The sequence below is a fragment of the Brachycentrus maculatus genome, unplaced genomic scaffold, assembly GCF_059751285.1.
Source record: "Brachycentrus maculatus isolate JH-2025_06_01 unplaced genomic scaffold, ASM5975128v1 h1tg000064l, whole genome shotgun sequence".
Classification (NCBI taxonomy): Eukaryota; Metazoa; Arthropoda; class Insecta; order Trichoptera; family Brachycentridae; genus Brachycentrus; species Brachycentrus maculatus.
Window position 1 is genome coordinate 140,932 of NW_028280818.1, and position 17,729 is coordinate 158,660.

Genomic DNA, 17,729 nt, shown 5'->3' on the forward strand with positions numbered 1-17,729 from the left:
TCCACGACGTCTCAACATAGACGAGGAAGAATATGGATGTCTGGGTTTTTTTAACCCTCATCTGCACCCAATGGTGCATAGGACACTGCCACTTACCTGAAGCGGAGGGCTGATCATGTGTTAACGATCGAGATAACACAGCGTTTATAAGAAGCAGTGCCCTTTTCATCATTGGGTGCAGAAAAGGGTTTGAATGAAATTGAATTGTATCTACATGCCACACTTTGTACAAGTTGTATTTAAAGCTTTATAGATTGTGTAACATTCGCAACTACAGTATAAGTCAAATTTTACGAAATCTCGCCACAGTTCAAAGTAATATTTATGCATCATTTGTCAACTTGGAAATATATAAATAAGTATGTAACCACTTGCAGGTGCTCTGGGCGGGAATGTGGGGCTGGCCATCACGCAGGCCATGGGGCTGACGGGCATGTTCCAGTGGGGAATGCGCCAGAGCACGGAGCTGGAGAACCAGATGACCAGCGTGGAGAGGTGAGTGGCTCCACATCAACACCGACTCTAACTCTGCAGTGTATAAATCTTATTCTTCTGTTTGTGTCATGTTAGGTCCTCCCGACGTCGACTATCGCTTGAGAGTAATTGTCACGGGCAGCTCTAAACAGTCCTGATCCCCAATCCCTGAGTCCAATCTCGTATATTCCGGAGCCAGGAGATCTGCCTTCTGCCTACACCTCGTGGACTCTATATTTTCCCCAGTGGCGATCGGTGACTTTTTGTAGAAGGGATGCTGGACGTCAAATGTTTATACTCGTATTTACTACGTACTAGATATCAAATATGCATATCTAGACGCCATCTCCATAAATCCAAAACTCAACAATTACAGATACTAAATATCATCAATTCATTTTCATTTATTTAAATTATTAAGTAAATCCCAGGTTAATAATATTCAATAACAGTTTTACTACAGTCTTCAAGCTCAAAAGTAAACTGTCAAAGCAACGCGCACACTAAGAACAATCCAATAGAGAATGTGATTCTGTTCATTACATTAGTATTAAAGACGTTTTGTGAACGTCGTTTATGAACGTCTAAACTGGCAGTGCACAACGGAGTCCTGGTTCCAACTCTAATGTATGGAAGTGAAACATGGAGTTGGCAAAAGAAGGATGAAAGTAGACTGAATGCAGTCGAAATGCAATCTCTCAGAAGAATGTGTGAGAAAATGATGTATGATAGATGTGCGAATAGTGAAATAAGGAAGGAACGCAAAGCTGAGATAAGCATTATCGATAAAATTAAGAAAGGTGTGTTGAGATGGTTTGGACATGTAGAACGAATGAGTGAGGAAAGAACGGTAAAACAAATTTATGAGGCGAATGTTAGTGGGAAAAGAAGCAGAGGGAGACCGAGAAAAACATGGCACGCTCAGGTATGCCAAATACTTGAAAGTGGTCAGGTTAGGAGTCGTTACAATCGGCGGGTATGTATGGGGAGATGCATGAACGTGGAACAGGGGAAGAATTTTTGCCAAGGACAGAGTGGTGTGGCGCTCTATTCTCGCTGCCTACCCCTGCGGGGAAGCGGCGTGATGGTTAGTTAGTTAGTTAGTTAGTTATGAACGTCGGATGCTGTCATTAATATCGTATACAGTTGATATGGATGTTGGCTTGCGGGTCTCAGTGCGCATGCGCGGAAAGAACGTAAGTTCTGACATTGTGCACGCGGTTTACAAATCGCATCCAGTATTGCTTGTTTACGTGCTTTTTACGCAATCCCAGTATTTGGGAATGTATGTGTATTTAGACTCGCCCGCGATCTTTGTATCGTGTTGCTCGTTACGCGTACGCTGAGACGGGACGATATATGCACGTTCTTTTATAATAATAATATTTGTATGATTTTGTACAGCGCTGTTTTTGTAAAAAAATAACATGATATGGTCGCTGTAGAAATATCAAAATATTTAAATTGCAGTATTGTATTGCATTTAAATATTTTTACTCTAAAACGCAAGGGATGCGGAGCATCCACAGCATATATGGACGGACCGCGCTTGGTGCACAAACGTCCTTAGTGTGTTAAAAAAGGAAAAATAATTTAGGCAACTAATAAATTATATTTTTTTTAAATGCTAATACGTGTGGTCATTTCAGGGTGATGGAGTACAACGAAATAGAGTCGGAGCCGCCGCTGGAGAGCGCGGTGCCCCCGGGCTCCGGTTGGCCGGAGCGGGGCGCCCTGGCCGTGCAGGAGGTGTGGCTGCGCTACGCGCCCGGGGGCGAGCCGGCGCTTCGGGGGCTGCAGTTCGCGCTGGAGCCCCGCGACAAGCTCGGCATCGTGGGCCGCACGGGCGCCGGGAAGAGCTCCATCATCAGCGCACTCTTCAGGTCTGCATTACAGTTCTTGTTCTTCGTGTGCCTTGTTAGGTGCCCCCGTAGTTGGCGATCACTATGACAAAGGCTTGAAAGGTCCGGAACAACTCCACTCCTCTCATCCTGGTCCAGTCGCGGATGTTGCGAAGCCACAGTCCTTCTTTTTTTCCCATTATTATAATTTGCAGGATGTAATATTTCTTTGTTCACATATTGTGCTACTTTGTTCACTTTGCTCACTCCTTTCAACAGCGTCATATATAAAAAAACTTGATTGTTTAGGAGATTGTTTTTAATGTTCAAAAATATAATAAAATGTATTAAAAATAAATATAAATCCACTTAATGAAGTTTTTACTGTGCAACAGATCTTTTTAGGTAAAACCTGAATGTTTTTTCTCCATTTGAAAAATATTTACTATAATAAAAAAAATAAACAATACCTTTTCTTCAGAATGCAAAAACAGCACTTTCTGCCTTGCAGCGGGTAAATATTATATTAAGTTGAAAATATGCTGCTTTTGCTGGGATATAGTACATTTTCTAAGCATTCCGAAAACATGCACAGCTGAAAATTGACGATTTTTGATATCGTTGATGATGACGTTCTTGAAAGGAGCCAGATTTTGCGTAGCACTGCATGCGGCGACGCGCGGGCCTTGGAGACCTTACCTCACGTACGCCCCTCGTAATTAGCTGACTTTATTTAGGTACTATTAGGTTTTCTCTTCTCTGATTTACTAATGTATAGTGTGACTGTGTTGGTTCCAGACTGGCGTACGTGGAGGGGAAGATCATCATCGACGGAGTGGACACGGGAACCCTGGGGCTGCACGACCTGAGGGGGAAAATCTCCATCATCCCGCAGGAGCCCGTGCTGTTCTCGGGAACCATGAGGAAGAACCTGGACCCCTTCAGTCAGTACTCCGACGAGGTCTTGTGGAAGGCTTTGGAAGAGGTCAGTAGTGATAATTGTTTCAAAAACGCTTATTTATGCTTAAAATAAATGAAAAGACTATGAAATATATATTTTTTCGTTTATTTATACGTAAATCACAAAGAAAAATACAAAATTACAAACAAATAGAAAAGATATATTATTTCGAGAAATAAAACTACTTTGTGTTTTGATCCACTCACATTTTTATTAACCAACTAGTTTCGGCAACAACCTGTTGCCCTCTTCAGGGTTTAATTTATGACTAAGTCATTTAATTTATGACTAGTCATAAATTAAACTCTGAAGAGGGCAACAGGTTGTTGCCGAAACTAGTTGGTTAATAAAAATGTGAGTGGATCAAAACACAAAGTAGTTTTATTTCTCGAAATAATATATCAATATGATCCACAAAGTTCATGCTTTCAATATTCAAAACAAAATAGAAAAGAATTCATGTTGAAACATGTATAGCCGCTTGTGCGCTTCTACCCGGAATTTGACCGTCCGGCAGTCCGGTTTTGAAAAATGAAAGCAACTATGACAGTTTAGCGTGATCGAATTTACGCGCAACATGTTCACGCACCGATCAAGAGCTCCGATCCGAAGAAAAATGGACAAAAGCACAAGCCAATCCAAGCCAATCCAAGCCAATCATCGTTTTAAAACGCTAACTGACGTGCCGGACGGTAAAATTCCGTGTAGTGGACAAACGCCCTAAGGGTAACTTACCCACTTAATGCTCGTGTTTTTTTCACAAAAATAGAACTAAAAAAATGTTATTTTATTTATTATTTTAAGAGTTTGTTTAATTTAGAAGTAGTCCAGTTCAAAAAATTTATTGTATGCCAATTACAAGTAGTGTCTGCCTCCGTAGTGTAGTGGTCAGCACGCTCGGCTACCGTTCTGGAGGTCCCGGGTTCGATTCCCAGGGGGGGTCAAATAAAAACAAGTGATTTTTTCACTGTAATATTTATTCAATATTACCCTGGACTGGTACCTGAAGTGGAGGGCTGATCACCTTTCCTTCATGTATAAACGATCAAGATAACACTGCGTTTATATGAAGCAGTGCCCTATGCACCATTGGGGTGCGGATAAGGGTTTTATTTATTATTATTAATCACAAGTAACCAAAAACCCAGTTCTGATCTGGACAATTTTTTGTTCTGACATTTCTTGGTGGAACTACATTTTATAAATCGCTCACTCCTTTCAACAACGTCATATATCAAAAATTAGCAATTTTCAGTTGTGCATGTTTTCGGAATGCCCAAAAAATGTACTATATCCCAGCAAAAGCGGCATATTTTCAACTTAATATTTACCCGCTACAGGGCAGAAAGTGTTGTTTTTGCATTTTGAAGAAAAGGTATTGTTTAATTTTTTTTTTTAACAATAAATATTTTTCAAATGGAGAAAAAACATTCAGGTTTTACCTTAAAAGATCTGTTGCAGAGTAAAAATTTTATTTTCAATACATTTTATTATATTTTCAAACTTTAAAAACGATCTCCTGAAAAATAAGTTTTTTCATTTATTTCGACGTTGTTGAAAGAAGTGAGCAATATGTAATAAAATAACAATATATAGTTTTTTCCACATAAAATTTATTTGACCAGCGACCTGGTTTCATTGAATTTTTGAATATTATACTATGTTTTTTGTCTCTCGCTCTCTCTTTAAGTAAGCAAATGGAACGCTTATAAGCGTCTCCGGCTCTCTTCCAACAGTGTGTAAAAGACGCTTTTAAGCGTTTCTGCTAACAATGTGTTGATAGTTAGATACTAGCCCAAAGTGACCGCAGAATCAATCAATGAAACGTCTCTTCCCACGCAGGTGGAGATCAAGGATGCCGTGCTGGAGCTGGAGGGGGGCCTGAACTCCAAGATGTCGGAGGGCGGCTCCAACTTCAGCGTCGGGCAGCGCCAGCTCGTGTGCCTGGCGCGCGCCATCGTGCGCAAGAACAAGATCTTGGTCATGGACGAGGCCACGGCCAACGTGGATCCGCAGTGAGTCTCCCCAGTCCCCAGTTGCTGTTCCGACTTATTCCGCTAGCTTGATCCCACATCTTAATATATTTGTATATTATAATAATAAAATAATAATAAAACCCTTTTTTTATATATGTCAAATCGTAACATTTGACGTCTACATTTGACCTGATGATGGAATGATTATTCCGAAAGCGGTAGTCACAAAATCGAACTCTTATCCGTACCCCAATGGTGCATAGGGCACTGCGTCATATAAACGCAGTGTTATCTTGATCGTTTACGCATGAAGGAAAGGTGATCAGCCCTCCACTTCAGGTGCCAGTCCAGGGTAATATTGAATAAACATAACAGTGAAAAAATCACTTATATTTATTTTACCCCCTTCGGGAATCGAACCCGGGACCTACAGAACGGTAGCAGAGCGTGCTGACCATTACACTATGGAGGCAGATTTAAATTTTGATATTTGTACCGTCAAATACGTTTTTTCCACCTCTATGGTCTAACGGTTAGCGTTTTTAGGTACCGCGCTGGGGTCCTGTGTTAGATTCACAGGAGGGGTGAAAATAAATATTAGTGATTTTACACTATCATATTTCTTTAATATCACCCTGGACTGGTACCTGAAGCGGAGGGCTGATCACCTTTTTTTCACTGTGCTTATATGATGCAGTGCTCTATGCACCGTCGGGTGCAGTAAAGGGCTTGAAGAAGAATAATAATATTACTTCCATTACCCATTTAAATGCTTCAAAAAACAAAAATAGTTGTCCGATATTTTAGCATAATTTCATTTAATAAAAATCAAATTACACTTCACACTGCCCCCTGATAGTCTCAAACACCGTGTCGATGCGGTGCCCTAAGCATCATCAGTTGGGATGGGGGTCGAAGAGGAAAAGAATGATTATATATTTGCAACATTTTCATCTCACCAATAGATGTCTCTAGTGAAGTTCTAGTGATTCAAGAATAATGTTTTAAAATTGGTTCATATACATAGAACTTCCGAGAATTTGAGTTGTGTGGATGTAAATAATGGGTAGAATTGGTGAATGTTACACGTGTGTAAAGTGATCACTTGAACCAGCCTATGATGGCCGTCAGCCCCGTAAATGCCCAGACTTCCATATTCTTCTTCATCTTTGATGAGATGTCAAAAAATTATATGTTTGTGTTCTCAGGACGGATGCCCTCATACAGACGACCATCAGGAAAAAGTTTGCAGATTGCACGGTGCTTACCATAGCTCACAGACTTCACACCGTCATGGACTCCGATAAGGTGAGTTCTCATCCGCACACCTGTCTGTGATATGGAACCCTTTCTAGTATATTATTACGGGGCTCGGGTATCGGTAATAAGAACTCGTAATTAGGATGCAATTGGTTTATTCAACAGTTCGCTATAACAGTACAAGGACAAGTCGCTCACTCCTTTCAAGAACATCATAAATCAAAAATCGACAATTTTCAGTTGTGCATGTTTTCGGAATGGCAAGAAAATGTACTATATCCCGGCAAAAGTGGCATATTTTTAACTTAATATTTACCCGCTACAGGGCAGAAAGTGTTGTTTTTGCATTTTGAAGAAAAGGTATTGTTTTATTATTTTTTTAAATTTACTAAATATTTTTCAAATGGAGGAAAAACATTCAGATTTTACCTAAAAAGATCTGTTGCACAGTAAAAAGTTCAATAAGTGGCTCGATATTGGTTTTTTATACATTATATTATATTTTTAAACTTTGAAAATGATCTCCTGAAAAATCAAGTTTTTTGATTCATGACGTTGTTGAAAGGAGTGAGCGATATATAAAATTGTAAAATCATTAGATTGACAATTTATTGGCTCTTGTCAAGTTGCCATTATTCACCTTTTTCAGTTTTGTGAACAATTTCAGTTTTTTTTTAAACTGATATTTATTGATATCTCAAGATATATGAAGAAGAAAATGGAATATGGAGTCTGGGTACTTACAGGACTTACGACCTTCAGCATTGCACCCATTTTTGCTACCTACTATTTTTATCTTCTGTGGTCTCAGTCCTGTGGATAGGTCTGCAGTTACACATGACACCTCTTTTGCCATTCCGGTCTATCATGTGTGCCACCCTCTTCAGCTCCTCATACGTCCAACAGTCCATGTCCTCGTATAGGTCGCAAAGATATCTCTTTGAGATAGTCGCGAGTAGGTGCCTTCTTTCTTTGATTATTCATAGCGCCCCGTCGTTGTAGATGTGGTCTCTCCAGGATATCCCTAACATCTTTCTCTCTCTCTCTGGTCTCAATCCTGCAGATTGGTCTGTAGCAACAGATGACATCTCTTTCGCCATTCTCGCCTATTTTCGGAAGTCCTCTTCAGCTCCTCATACGTCAAGCAGCCCATGTCTTTGTATAAGTCGCTTAGGTATTCGCGGCGTGGGCGTCCTCTGATGTTTATTCCCTCGATCGTCCCCTCTGTTATTTGGTGCATAGCATTCTTCTATAGGCCCACATCCTCCAACGCATTCAATCTATTCAACTATTTTTTTACTTCCATTTTTATACCACTTTATACTTCCATTTATACGGTGTGTTTGATCTGCAGGTGCTGGTAATGGACGCTGGTAAAGCCGTAGAGTTCGACCATCCGCACATCCTGCTGCAGAACGAGCACGGAGTCTTCCGGAGCATGGTCAACCAGACCGGGAAGAATATGAGCGAGACGCTAATGAAGATTGCGCAACAGGTTTGTTGTTTAATTTTTCACTTGTAGTTCATTTGTAGATGTAGCTTTAAGGCTTAGATCTCAAGCTTGTCTCAAGCATTCAGATCAGAGTACAATCACCCACGGTGAACACATTCAGACTGGTCGTGTGCTCACGCTCAATTAAAAAAAAAATGTGAGTGATATTTTTTTGTTTTTAAGAATATATATGGAAAAAATATTTTTATATATATTTTTTACCACTTCCATTTCCACCTCCGTAGTGTAATGGTCAGCACGCTAGGCTACCATGCTGGGTTCGATTCCCAAGAGGGTCAAAATAAATATTTGTGATTTTTCAGTCTAATATTTATTTAATATGACCCTGGACTGGTACCTGAAGCGGAGGGCTGATCACCTCTACTTCATGTGTTAACGATCAAGATAACACTGCATTTATATGATGCAGTCAGAATTAGGTTTGTGGTTCCTTGTGATTAGTATACTGAGGGTCGGGCGGCAGACTGTCTGAGTATAATTAGGGTCAGAGTTGATGAACATAAATGTGGAATTTTTTTTATTTGTTTTTAACTATTTTTGTTAATGTAATGTAATGTTTATAATTGTTAATGTAACTATTGTTTATAATATATTTTTTTATATGTAAGCTGTACAATTCCCGAACAAAAAAAATATATATATATATATAAAATAACAGCCCGACAACAATGTGTTCTGCACAAACGCCCTAAGCGTCTCCCGCTCTCTACCAACAGTATGTAAAAGACGCTTTTAAGCGTTTCCCGCAAACATTTGTTATGTTAATTTATTATTATCCTTTTTTTCAGTGCTACGAGAGACAGAAGAAAGAACGGAGCGCTTCGCCGCAGAGTAGATTGAAAAGCGAATGAACCATAACGTCACTCATTTCACTATTTATCATACTGTCAATCAATGCCCATTCGCATATTATTATAATTCACCATACCAGTTCTCGTTACTAGTAATTTAGTAAACGAAATAGGAAATGAACCCAAGACGACGGGACTTGTTTCAATCACCTTAACCTGTTAACCGATGAGTTCACTTTTTAATTTCGCAACATACAACAGGCGAACTCTTTCACTAGGACGTGTCAGTACGTCACGCCCGGTGGACGTAATTTCATATATTTTATTTATGCTTTAAATAAATGAAAACACTGTGAAATGTATATTTTTTCGTTTATTAATATTAAATCACAAAGGAAAATACAAAATTACAAACAAATAGAAAAGAATTCATGTCGAAACATGTATAGCCGCTTGTGCACTAACGGAATTTCACCGTCCAACAGTCCGGTTTTGAAAAATGAAAGCGACTACAACAGTTTAGCGTGATCAAATTTACGCGCAACGTGTTCACGCACCAATCTGAAGAAAGATGGACAAAGCACAAGCCAATCATCGTTTTATCACGCTAACTGAAGTGCCGGATGGCAAAATTCCGTGTAGTGGACAAGCGCTCTTAGGGCGTCCGCAGAATTTACCGTCCGGCACGTCAGTTAGCGTTTTAAAATGACGATTAGCTTGAATTGGCTTGTGCTTTTGTCCATATTTCTTCGGATCAGTGCGTGAACACTTTGCGCGTAAATTTGATCACGCTAAACTGTCGTAATCGCTTTCATTTTTCAAAACCGGACTGCCGGACGGTGAAATCCCGTGTAGTGGACAAACGCCCTAAGGGTGACTAATTACCTTTGTTGTTGGAAAATATAGGTCCGCCCATTCCAGGGCACAACATATATTTCAAGGACGTATTCATATGTTCTACCCGTACCCAATAGTGTTTACGTTTGACGTATTTGTACGTCCCGCCCGGTTAACCGGTTAATACTGAACTATCGTAAAATATGAGGCCACAAAGTGAATGCCGAAACAATAAATAACACAAGATATATGCTAGTTATCACTTCATTCTCTACATGTGTTGCCTCGGTGCTCCCCACAGATTGGATGTCTGTCGTAAATTTTACAAATGTCCCGTAATCTAGGGTTACGAAATAGTCGATTCTATCAGAGTAATATTTTGAGTAATATCCACGTCCGTAGTGTAGTGGTCTGCGCGCTCGGCTACCGTTCTGGAGGTCCCGGGTTCGATTCCCAGGGGGGGATCAAATAAATATGAGTGATTTTTTCACTCTAATATTTATTCAATATTACCCTGGACTGGTACCTGAAGCGGAGGGGCTGATCACCTTTACTTCATGTGTTAACGATCAAGATAACACTGCATTTATATGATGCAGTGCCCTATGCACCACTGGGGTGCGGATTAGGGTTTGAAGAAGAAGAAGAAGAATATTTTGAGTGCGTCCAAAACTTTGTTTTGGCAAATTCTGAGTTTCTATGCACTTGGGAGGTGTTAAGTATCGTCCACCATGAGCAGTGCTCGGTGTTACGTATGTTGCTGTTACGTCCAAAAGATGGCGCTGCCATTGCCTTCAATAAGGCTGTTCTAAAAACTGGACCGTAGATCTCGAAACGTATTCTCTGATGGAATGGAGCTATTTCTTGATTGTAACTTTTTAGTTTTTGAGTTATTAAGTTTTTGTGATACTGTTTTTATACTACATATTTACTTACCGCAGTACTTAATCATAAGTATTAGGTTATTTTGTTGGATTTATATCTCCATTTTACAAAGTTCCAACTTCAATATGAAACAAGTGCCTGTTTACAAAAGAGATTGAATATCTTACGAAACATTTTTTTAAAATGTTTTAAAAAATAGTATAAATATAAATATATCGTACAATGATTAAAGAAAACACTTGTTTTTTACCACTTGAGTTTTATTATAGATTATATGTTATTATACAGACCTGAATGATGGAATTTTAACTTCTGAAACATGTAGTCTATAATAAAACTCAAGTGGTAAAAAACAAGTGTTTTCTTTAATCATTGTAACATGTCTTACCACAAAGTTAATGCCGAAACAATAAATAAAATAAATATATCGTAGTCTTACTGGAGATAGTGACCAAGTGCATTTTTTACAAAAATGTGATTGACTATTTGATATCTTACTTACTTACGATATTTGATATTGCCCTGAAAAAATCCCAAAGCGATTTTAAACTTGGAAGTATAATATATTAACTTGAATGGCCCTCCTGAACATTTTACGTTTTGTTAGTTGGTCACTTTCTCCTGTGCGACTACGATATCGCTCATTTGGTGCAACAATGAAGTAATTACACATTTTTTAAACAAGTTAAATATGTAAAAATGTGCGAAAAGACTAAATAGTCTATAATAAAGTAATAAAGTAAATACATCGGGAGAAACATGGACAGAATTGATTTTGTGATGAAATGCTGCGAAATGGCGCGAGTGTCATATAACTGAGTGAAATGGTGCCATTTCTGTTGCTACAACGTCTGAATATTTCTATAAGTGTAATTACGCCAGTGTTGCACCGTATGAGCGATGTGTATATGTATGTACAATATTACAGTAAAACCTCGATATAATGGATTAATTGGGGGGAAGGGGGTCTGTTAAAGACATTTTTTTCATCATTAGTATTATTTATTTAAATTCCAAGGTTACATTTTTGTCACTCTTATCTATTACAACAGTATGTGGAGCAGAGGAGAAAAGATTTATTTCCAATTGGAATGTAACTGTCTACCTAGATATTTTTTTTAATTTTGGGGGACCGGAAAGGGTGAAAGGGATGTTTTTATTTTTTTTACATTTGATCGGATTTTTTGTCCGTTATATCCAAAGTTCGTTAAATAGAGGTCCGTTATATCGAGGTTTTACTGTACCTCGAAATGGAATTCAATACAAAGTACGCTTTTACTGACCAAATATCCACACCTCACAAATAAAGTGTATCTAGATTATTTTTAGAATGTCTAAAAACAGGTATTATATTTAGAATATAAGAACATTACATATATATTTTTGCATTCTATTTATTTTTCAGTGTCAATATGTATGGAAATTACATACTGGTTGAAACAACTACTGTTTGCGAAGATGTCGAACATCTCTTAGCTTCTTAAAAATTTATTTTTAACCCCTAGATAACTAAACATTCGTCCACGCGACGATGCCCTTTCCGAAAAAGTCAAGTGCACTTACTTCCCTGCACCCCGCACCCTTGATTTATTGTTAACCGGATCCACACGGCTCGCATAACCGTATGTGTTTTAACAAAACATGCCCCATACGCGGCTGACATAAGCGTTTGTGTTTTTACATTGCTCCAAGTTTCGAACCTCAGTTCAACTTAGAGGGATAAAATAATACGTCAATCTTTGGCCTTATGACATCTGTTGAAATATCTGACTAATAATTTGTAACATCACAAGGATAAATAAAAGAACAGATCCCTGATTTTTCTTGCGGTTGGTAATTAGTCCGCGCCATAATCATGCCCTATATCTGTCTCACTCTCGACGCTACGCATCGCCAGTGGGTAAGAGTGACACACGATGCGTGCTTTGATTTATTTATGTTACGATCTTATTTGTTTATATTACGATATATTTCAAGAATAATGTGACACACGTTTATTATAGAGTACCAAAAAAGCACAATGAATCCCATTGAACGCTTTTGTTTAGGAAAATAAATCTTTCTTAACTAAAAATACATGATAAAAGTAATCATTTAAAAAATGGCGAAATACCGCCGGGCATCTCTTAGGAACAAAGTTAACGCGGTTAAAAGGTTAAATGTCTCTTACATTCATTCCTAATAAACCAAACTTAGTGTCATGTAACCAGTTACTATTTTTAATAGATACTTTTGATCATTTTCAAGTTTTTAATTGCGTAGTCCACCTGAAGAATGTATGTATCTACAAATATAGTTTAGTTATCTAGGATTAAATATGATTAAATCTTACATTATGCTGAATAATGGGTGTTTTCTCATTTTTGTTAGGAAATAAATTTGCACAAAGTACCAGACAATCAGTGCTTACTCAATACTAATTTCTATGGAATTAACATACTACTTGCCTTTATACAGTATGTTTGAGGTACTACAAAATGTGACATCTGCTCTGTTGGTTCTGAATGAATATCTTTACATAAATTCATTCCGGAAAAAATATGTACATGTGTTGTACACAAAATAAAAAACTGCCTTTCTACTTACAAGTATGTCTTAAATGAAATTTATACTTACCAAATATTTAAAATAATTATATTAGGAATGTGAAATATTTATATTGTGCTATGTATTATGTGATGAATGGTGGATGGAGGCTATTATATTGTATCTCCAAATTGTTGTCAGCTTTGTATTTAAATATATTTTTTTTATATGGGTATTATAATGGTCCATTTGAGGGGAGCTAGCAAATAAAACTGTCCAAATTTAACTTATTTTTAATTCTCAAACAATGTGTAAATGAAGTATGCTAACAAAATCCATAGAAATCATCTCAATATAGATGAGGATTTGCATTAATTTCCATGTATTTTTTATCTATATTTTGGCGGTTTCTGTGGATTTTTCAACAACTCATATTTTTATACTTTTGCAAATTTGTTTGTAGAACGATAAAACAGAAGTAAAAGAATGTCAGTTTTGTAAATTTTGTGTACTTTAGTTTAAATCAGTTGTGTATGTCAAAAATGGTAACATATCAGACTCATTAGTCTGATGAGGTAAATAATAACCTCATATATGTAAAAATCCTTACTTTTTATGGAATTTGTTTTTGAAAAATGATTTTGAACTTTTTTACTATATTGTGAGTACTTTTTTACTATTATGTAATATATAGTATCAATAGTTTTGCGGCCATAGATAATGTACTAGCCGTGGTAAAGTGTTTTTTACTGTAAATATCTGTGGTGACACAGAAGACCCCTCTTGTCCCCCAACAAGTCTATGGTATGTCATGCTTGGTACAGACGGAGCCGGAATACATATGTATATGGCGACTGTAATTTTTTTCTGTTTGATCTGAATTGTCTCTGATCTATCACATTCACATATCGCTCACTCCTTTCAAGAACATCATAAATCATAAAACTTGATTTTTCAGGAGAACATTTTTTAAGTTTAAATATATAATACAATGTATTAAAAATAAATATCAAGCCACTTATTGAACTTTTTACCGTGCAACAGATCTTTTTAGGTAAAACCTGAAGGTTTTTTTTCTCCATTTGAAAAATATTTAGTATATTTAAAAAAATAATTAAACAATACCTTTTCTTCAAATTGCAAAAACAACACTTTCTGCCCTGTAGTGGGTAAATATTATAAATATGCCTCTTTTGCTGGTATATAGTACATTTTCTGGGCATTCCAAAAACATGCACAACTGAAAATTGTCAATTTTTTTTCTCTGACGTTGTTGAAAGGAGTGAACGATATGAATTTTAACACGCCGAGAATTAGATAGTCCTCGTCATCACAAAATTCGTACGTGAACGGGACCAGAGACAAAATACATCGATAAAATTACAGTCGCCATATGCATTCTGGCTCCGTCTGTACCAAGCATCACAGACTTGTGCCCCTTTTCCGTTCCACCACAGATATTAGAACGTGCAGTCATCTCTCGGGATAATTGATGATAATTTTTGTTAACAAATTCGCAATGGGGCATGCCGCCAGTTGTGAAAGGTTGAATATTGGCAAGAATATTGCAAAATTGGCAAGAACTTGACTAAAAAAAAAAAAATGGAAATCGGGGTTGAGTTAAGATATATTGAGTTGAGTTATACGCAGTGGAACCTCTCAAAACGAGCATAGTTCGTTCCAGAATCCTACTCAATAAGTAAAACATTTTTTACCACTCCTTACCCATTAATCCTTCACTTTGTGCAATACCACTTTAAAAACACTACTTTGTGGCTGTCCGCCTCCGTAGTGTAATGGTCAGCGCGCTCGGCTACCGTTCTGGAGGTCCCGGGTTCCATTCCCAGAGGGGGGGTCTAATAAATATAAATGATTTTTTCACTCTAATACTTATTCAATATTACCCTGGACTGGTACCCGAAGCGGAGGGCTGATCACCTTTCCTTCGTGTGTTAACGATCAAGATAACACTGCGTTTATATATGATGCAGTGCCCTATGCACCATTGGGGTGCGGATAAGGGTTCGACTTTGTGACTTCGCTTTCGGAATAATCATTCCATCATCAGGTCAAATGTAGACGTTAAATGTTACGGTCTGACATATTTAAAAAAAAAATTTTTGAAAGAGAGAAAGAAAACAAATGAATCACATTTTTTGTTTTAACTGGCGCCAGAAGTCCCGGCTCACTCTGTAACTCGATATGCGAAATGTCACTCGGCAACTTTTTCATTTTTTTTTGTTTGCTAAGCGAATTACTCGTTATAAGAGGTTCCACTGTATATCTATTCAAAAAGTGCCTATTCCAAAGTATACATTACCTCAATTTTCTTTTTTTTATGCATTCTTCGAGTACATCTGAAAATAAAACTGATAATTATAGATCTAGTAAGAGCAGCAAACTATCTCATCTATGCATGTATTATAGCCACGTGTTTGATGAGGCAAATGTCAAAGGCAGTCACTATATTGCCTTCAAAACTCTACTTATCTGTAGCGAGTTCGCTGCTCTTACTAGCTAAGGAAAAATAAAAGAATTTTATCATTTTATACTTATTTATTTTTATTAAAACAAAATTATTTTATATGCATATTATGAAATTAAGATAAAAAAAAGCTGGTTACAGATTTTCACAAAATTACATGTATTAACCTTTAATTATTACCAAAACTGTATTTATATTTATATAAATCAAATAAAATAATTTAAAATTTCAGGTGTGTCCTTACAGTCAAAAGCAGCCACAGCCATACTTGAGTATTTTTGTTTCAACATATTCATGTTTCTGCATTTTTTTAATCACCAATTTTCTATTACATTATAAATGAAAAAATTGGAAAAAAATCACTCCTGTAACAAAAAGCTGTTTCGCTCCAATTTTTCAACCTTGGATATGGCCGCTTTTGATATATAATGACAGAATTGAAACAAATTATCTGCATTCGGAACAGACCACTTGTCAAAACTAGTTAACCACTAGAAAATGTAACATGTATATATTTGTATAATTATGACATGTATTTTGTTAATAAATGTTATACACCAAATAAATCTTATTTTTAAAGTAAAATTAAAATAAACCCATTCCGGTCCCCCAAAATTAATAAAAAATCTAGGTAGAGTTGCATTCATTCCACTTGGAAAAAATCTTTTGTCCTCTGCTTTATTATGTATTTATTTCCCGAGCTTACATTTTTGTCACTCGTATCTATTACAACAGTATGTGGAGACATACTGTTGTAATATATACGAGTGACAAAAATGTAAGCTTGCGATTTAAATACATAATACTAATGTCATCATTACCCAATGTGGAAATACACAGAACCTGCAATGTTGAAGACATTGTGATATGGCAAAGACAGTACAGACAGGGAGATCATGACCAAAGGATTGGACAATGCGAGAATCTTTTACTCCCCACGCTCTCGGAGAATCATTGTCTAATACTAATATAATACTACCGTCTCCACACAAACCCGCGCACGCCCGGACGGGCGACGCGAATTCACGCCCAATATGGAGTTAATTATCAATAACATCAGAAATGAAATTGACAAAATCACAACGGTAAAAGATTCAAAAATAAAAAATATTCTAGAACAGAATTTAAAGGCGCTAGAGGAGCAAATTAATAAAGAAAAAAACGAATACCATAACCAAATAATTAATCTGCAAGAAAAAATCATTAAAAACAACGAAACCTACACAAAAAACATGGAAGAATACTGAAACAGCAGCAAGAGGACGTACTCACAAGTACTCACAACAAATAATAAAATACCTGTACCCCAACAAAATCATGCAATAATAATAACAGGAAAAAATAACATTATCGCTCAAGAAATCAAAGATAACATTAAAATACCAAAACTAAAAATAGGCATCGACGGTATAAAAAAAGTCGGAGTAAATAAACTGATCATCAACTGCACTAAAAAAGAGGACACAAAAATACTAGTTGAAGAAATCAATAATATACTAGGAAAAGACGTAAATGCAGAAGAAATACTACCCTCCTGAACGTTCGAAGTTCTCCGATCCTGAAGGAAATCGTACTATCAAAACTGATATATCGAAGACCTCCGAATTCAACACCTCCAATCTCAAAAGATTCGAGATAATTTAAATTATGATATCCCTTATGTAAGAGTTCAACCATATTTTTGAATGCGGATAGGTCACTGTTCGGTTGCTGCACACCTACATAGAATTAAAGTGGTGGACTCCCTCTCCTGTATGTGCGGCACAGAAGAAGAGACAGTTGATCACGTCTTCTTCGAGTGTCCGTTAATGGAACGACAGGTATTTGAGCGTGAAATTCCAAGCAAATGTGTGACATTTCCGGTAAGTATTGAATTCCTTTTATCACTCCAAGATCCCTTAATTAATTTTAATTTAATAAAATTTCTAAATTTAAATGAAAGACTAATATAGAAAAACCGGACCTTGTTTATTTTAACGTGTTTAATGTACAGTTGTGTTTGATATCTTGTTTTGCTGTGTAAGTTTACATTGTTGCAATTCGGGTATAAATTTATTTTAATATACTGACAAACAGTCCCATTACGTTGACCTGTTGTAGTTATATGTAGAGTAAGATTGAGATGAGTTTGCCGTTGACCTTGTATGCGCGTAGGCCCAATTTCGTTGAACTTTGACAGT

At 36.9% G+C, this 17,729-nt stretch overlaps 1 protein-coding gene across 1 annotated transcript in view; it reads left to right on the top strand.

The window, feature by feature from the left end:
* LOC148311454 (putative multidrug resistance-associated protein lethal(2)03659) overlaps positions 1-9,223 on the top strand; it is a 49,515-nt gene extending 40,292 nt beyond the window's left edge. Inside the window, exons 19-25 of the mRNA XM_088256592.1 lie at positions 378-495; positions 2,124-2,357; positions 3,114-3,300; positions 5,119-5,291; positions 6,461-6,560; positions 7,867-8,007; positions 8,814-9,223. Of these exons, the coding sequence (XP_088112718.1) occupies positions 378-495; positions 2,124-2,357; positions 3,114-3,300; positions 5,119-5,291; positions 6,461-6,560; positions 7,867-8,007; positions 8,814-8,876 (1,016 nt within the window). The 3' untranslated portion in view covers positions 8,877-9,223. The remainder of the gene's footprint in view (positions 1-377; positions 496-2,123; positions 2,358-3,113; positions 3,301-5,118; positions 5,292-6,460; positions 6,561-7,866; positions 8,008-8,813) is intronic.
* Positions 9,224-17,729: the final 8,506 nt, after the last annotated feature.